The sequence below is a fragment of the Sinocyclocheilus rhinocerous genome, unplaced genomic scaffold, assembly GCF_001515625.1.
Source record: "Sinocyclocheilus rhinocerous isolate Xijiao unplaced genomic scaffold, SAMN03320098_v1.1 scaffold2415, whole genome shotgun sequence".
Classification (NCBI taxonomy): Eukaryota; Metazoa; Chordata; class Actinopteri; order Cypriniformes; family Cyprinidae; genus Sinocyclocheilus; species Sinocyclocheilus rhinocerous.
The window spans coordinates 669,075-673,866 of NW_015666566.1; the positions used below are offsets into that span (position 1 = coordinate 669,075).

A 4,792-nucleotide genomic window follows, 5' to 3' on the forward strand; every position below is an offset into this window, starting at 1 on the left:
CTCAGAGAAATGGCAGACAACCCAAGAACTACACCGCAGACTCTACAGGCCTCAGCTAGCATGTGAAATAATAAAGTTCATGACAGTACAACTAGAAAAATATGGGACAAGTATGGCATGTTTGGAAGCCTTGCCAGAAAAAAGCCTCTTCTATCTAAAAAAGCATGGCAGCACGGTTTAGGTTGCTAAACAAATCTAAACAAATCATAAGACTTCTAGAACAATGTCTTTTGAACAGATGAGACCAAGGTGGAGATGTCTGGCCATAATGCACAGCAGCACGTTTGGTGAAAACCTAACAAGCATATCAGCACAAACACCTCATACCAAAAGTACCAAATGCTGGTGGAGGGCTGATGATTTTGGGCTTGTTTTGTAGCCACAGGACCTGAGCACCTCACAGTCATTGAGTCGACCATGAACTCATCTGTATCCCAAAGTATTCTAGAGTCATGTGAGGACATCCGTCCAATGGCTAAAGCTTGGCCAAGATTGGGTGATGCAACAGGACAATGATCCCAAGCACACCAGCAGAACGGCTGAAAAGAAAAGAATCAAGCTTCTGCGATAGCCCAGTCAAAGTCCAGACCTCATCCTGACTGAAATCATGTGGTGAGAGCTGTGCGTAAACAAATGCCCTCAAACCTCAATAAACTGGAGCAACGTTGTAAAGAAGAGTGGGACAAAATTCCTCCAGAACGATGTGAGAGACTGATAAAGTCATACAGAAAATGATTACCTCAAGTTATTCCTGCTAAAAGTGGATCTACAGGCAATTGAATCATAGGGTGTCCTAATTTTGTCACACATGGTTTATCCATTTTGGCCTAATTTTTGTTAATTAAATAATAACACAGTGTGATATGTAATGTGATGTTGTTCATCTGAGTCTTTATTTTCCAAATTTTAAGACCTGCCAAGGACCAGATAATTTTTTATTATGTCCTGATACTTTTTCACATGACTGTATATTTATATTATATTTTATATTAATGATAAATATTTTAATAATTTTTTTTTGCTTTCTGTACAATGATAGATCAATGGTTTAATTTTGCTAATAGCATATAATAATTTTTTTTTTTGATGTCACATCCATGTGGATGCGGATTTATATGAGACAGAGCGATAATAAATTTGGCGCAGACATAATCTTTCAAAGTGTCAAACTGGAATTAAACACCTCCGGTTATGTGATTGTTCATACCGCCTATGTAAAATGTTTGTGTGAAATCAAAACAGTCTTGCACTTTCATTTTTAATTAAATATTTAACTCAAAATACATAACCACCTCCTTTTCGGCTCTTCAAACTGAAATTAAATTCCAGTCACAAGTGTTTCCAATGTGATTTAAAGGCAGAACTCAAGAAAAGAAAAATATTTGAGATATTTAATCTTGGAAAGACTTCTTTTCCAGGTGTGTGATCCTGTATTTATGTTTTGTTTTTTTTCATCCGCAGGTGCAGAAACATCTCGTACCCCTCCAGTCTACCACAAGTCAGCATCATCTTCATCTTTGTGAACGAGGCGCTGTCGGTCATCCTGCGTTCCGTTCATTCGGTGATCCATCGAACGCCCTCCCACTTGCTGAAGGAGATTATCCTCGTGGATGACAACAGCGACAACGGTGAGGGCTTGTTTTTGCCCCAGCACTGCTATTTTGATTTGCTGGGGGCATACAGGGACTCCTTCAGTGGGGATTGTCTCTTGTAAGACAGATTACGATGAATAATGCATATGAATGTGGATTCATGTGGAAAAAATATCTGAGGTCTGTAACATGATAACACTAGGGGATTATGGGCAGCAGATGTACATGTATCCCGTATGCACAACTAAATGTTTTATGCTTTGGCATCAGAAGAGAGTCATTTCTCTCACAAACATTCTGGTCTAGAAGGAGTCAGTTTAATCAAGCAAATTCTTTTTCTGAAGAGAAATTTACTACTATTTTGCATATTATCTGTCCTAAGTGGTATGTGAGATGTGTGAAAAATCATAGTGTCTGAAAGGTGCCCAGATGGTGTAATGTTTCTTGTAGATGTTTTGTAGTGTGCATCCATATATTCTGCTTTGGCTAATATTTACATTTGTGCAAATACATCATATTCTTTATATTAGTCCAAGCATTGCCTGGCAATAAAATAAAAATAAATAAATAAATGAAATAATAATTGTGCCATTAGTACATACAGTGTATCATGTACAGTACAGTATAACTGGGTTTGTTAGCTTAATCCACAGCTGCCTTTCTGTAAAATTCATTTATGTTTATTTCTAAGTTCTTCTTTTTACATATTGTCATGTCCATAAGGAGTTTGTTCTCACCTGTCGAATTTAACATTGGAGGTTTTAATACAACATTTGAATTGAATTACAGTACTTTTTCTGTTCACATTAATTGTAGTAGTAGTAGAAAATGAAATTTCTTTTTTACAAAAATATTTAAAGTATATGCATAATAAATAATTGTTGATAATATTAATATTTTACAGATTAAATATTGTAATAATATATTAATAATTAATAATATTAAATGTAACTTATATATAATATATAATTAATTGTAAACCTTAAGGTAAACATACAAAATAAAGTGTTAAAGATTTTATTAATTATTTTGTTAATATTTATATTTTACAGATAATATTTTAATGTTATGTAATAATAAATATATAAGACACACTGTAATGTAAGAAAGGTAATAAAAAATAATATTAAAAATATCAATAATGTATAAAAGTTGTTCGTAATATATACTATTTTATTATATAATAATATCAAATATTTAACACACACTGTCAGTCAGTAATAAATATAGTTTGTTAATAATAATAATAATGATTTTACAGATATTTAATTTAATATGATTGTAATATTTTTATATATAAAATACACTGTCAATGCAATAAAAATGATCAGTTAAAAATAAATGTTTAAAAACAACAAATAGTGTATAGTAATATTCTGCTTAATATTTTATTAATATATTATAATATAAAATAAGTACAATACACTTTTACTTAAACTTAAAACCAATAAATAAATATTTTAAAGATTAATTAATTTTAATTAATTAAATTAAATTAATTTTAATTAATTATTTAAATAATTTAAAATTGATTTAATAGTTTCCTTCGATTTTATAACAAAACTGACAAAAGTAAGACAGATATTTAAATATAGTGTCATTATTTTTTATAAATAGGTCTGTATACACTGAAATATAATAAAATATTGTGTCCCTGCTCAGGGATAAACGCATTTGTTGGTCCTTGACATCAAAATGTTTGAAAACCCCTGTGTAGACTGGGCTTAAGACTGACTGTTTTCTGAAGATAACTACCGGCTCTGTGCAGTAAATACACTACTGAGGTGGGTTCATCTCAGGCCGATCAGAAGCGAAAGCTTTTATTTGCTCTCAGTCACCTCTAGAGTATTTGTTTTTTCCAGAATAATGCCTTCACAGCGGTTATGCTACAGTGACCTTTTACTCGGCGTGTGTGGGATATAGTAAGGGGGCAGGGCGGTTAACACGAGGTGCAGAGGTTTGGACGTTTCATTCTCCCACAGATTGACAGTGGCCCCACGTCACACCATCTGGTTGCTATGTTGAGACAGGATGATGGCTTTCTCCCTAATAAAAACAAACAGCACAGGAGACAGACGGGAGGGGAATAATCACCAGCAGACAGCGGTACAGGCTCCAGATATTACAGACCGCTGGCAAATATTAGTGTCTGATGTTCTCAGCGTTTCAGTTCATGTTAGTAATTCCCTGAGAGGTCGAAGGGGGAGTCTATATAAACGAATTTTGATTAGAATGTAATAAAAGTCAGGTACACGTGTCACTAGGGTCTCCCCGCTTCATTTCTGGTGAGTACTGAAACTTTCTCACCAGGCCAGCAGGGTGATTTAGCAAACAGCTGGTATCAGGTATGAATTTTATATTGCATAAAGAGACTCTTTTCAACTAATACCTCTTTCGTTCACTTCACTCAAAGCTGAACTGTCAGAAAACCTGCAGAGGTTTGTGGACGAGACCAACCAGCAGCGGCCCGACTTCATTAAAGTGGTTCGGCATAACAAGCAGGAGGGTTTGATTCGCTCTCGGGTCAGCGGCTGGAGGGCTGCAACCGCTCCCGTCGTGGCCCTGTTTGATGCCCATGTGGAGTTCAGCGTTGGATGGTCAGTGACACTTGAATTTTAAGTCATTTTGCTGCCAGTACTGAACGTAAAAGTGCTAGAAGGTTTTTACTTATGTTCTGTAAAGTTTTGATTAGTGGTCGACCGATATATCACCAAGGCCGATATATCGGCCGATATTTGACATTTTTCAAATATCGGCCGATAAGTTTTTCTGCCTGGCCGATGTGTTCGAGGCTTTTATTTTGACGGCGCTGAGAACAACAGCGCCAGAGCACACAGTGCTCACATTCTCCCTCTTCATTGTTTGTTGTCGTCGTTTAACAGTTCTGCCTAATACAGATAAAAGTCTGTTTAAAGGGGTCATATAATGTTGCTAAAAAGAACATTATTTTGTGTATTTGGTGTAATGAAATGTGTTTATGCGGTTTATTTATATTATTAGTAACAGAAAGGCAGAAATAATGCTTTCTCATTTGCCGTCAGCATATGCATATCATTTAAACAAACCTTTAAATGACTAATGAACATTTAATTTCACAAACCTTGCAGACTTAGTCGAATCCAGCTGTGAGATCTTGTGAAGTGTGCATTTGCATCCTGCATGATCGCGTGTTCTCTGCGTGACGGTCGGTCCATGCAAAT

General features: G+C 35.2%; 1 protein-coding gene across 1 annotated transcript in view; it reads left to right on the plus strand.

Annotated features, from left to right (window-relative positions):
- LOC107732786 (polypeptide N-acetylgalactosaminyltransferase 18-like) overlaps window positions 1–4,792 on the plus strand; it is a gene marked incomplete at its 3' end in the record, with an annotated part of 53,792 nt that overhangs the window by 28,946 nt on the left and 20,054 nt on the right. The window contains exons 3-4 of the mRNA XM_016544200.1: window positions 1,462–1,628; window positions 4,006–4,189. Of these exons, the coding sequence (XP_016399686.1) occupies window positions 1,462–1,628; window positions 4,006–4,189 (351 nt within the window). The remainder of the gene's footprint in view (window positions 1–1,461; window positions 1,629–4,005; window positions 4,190–4,792) is intronic.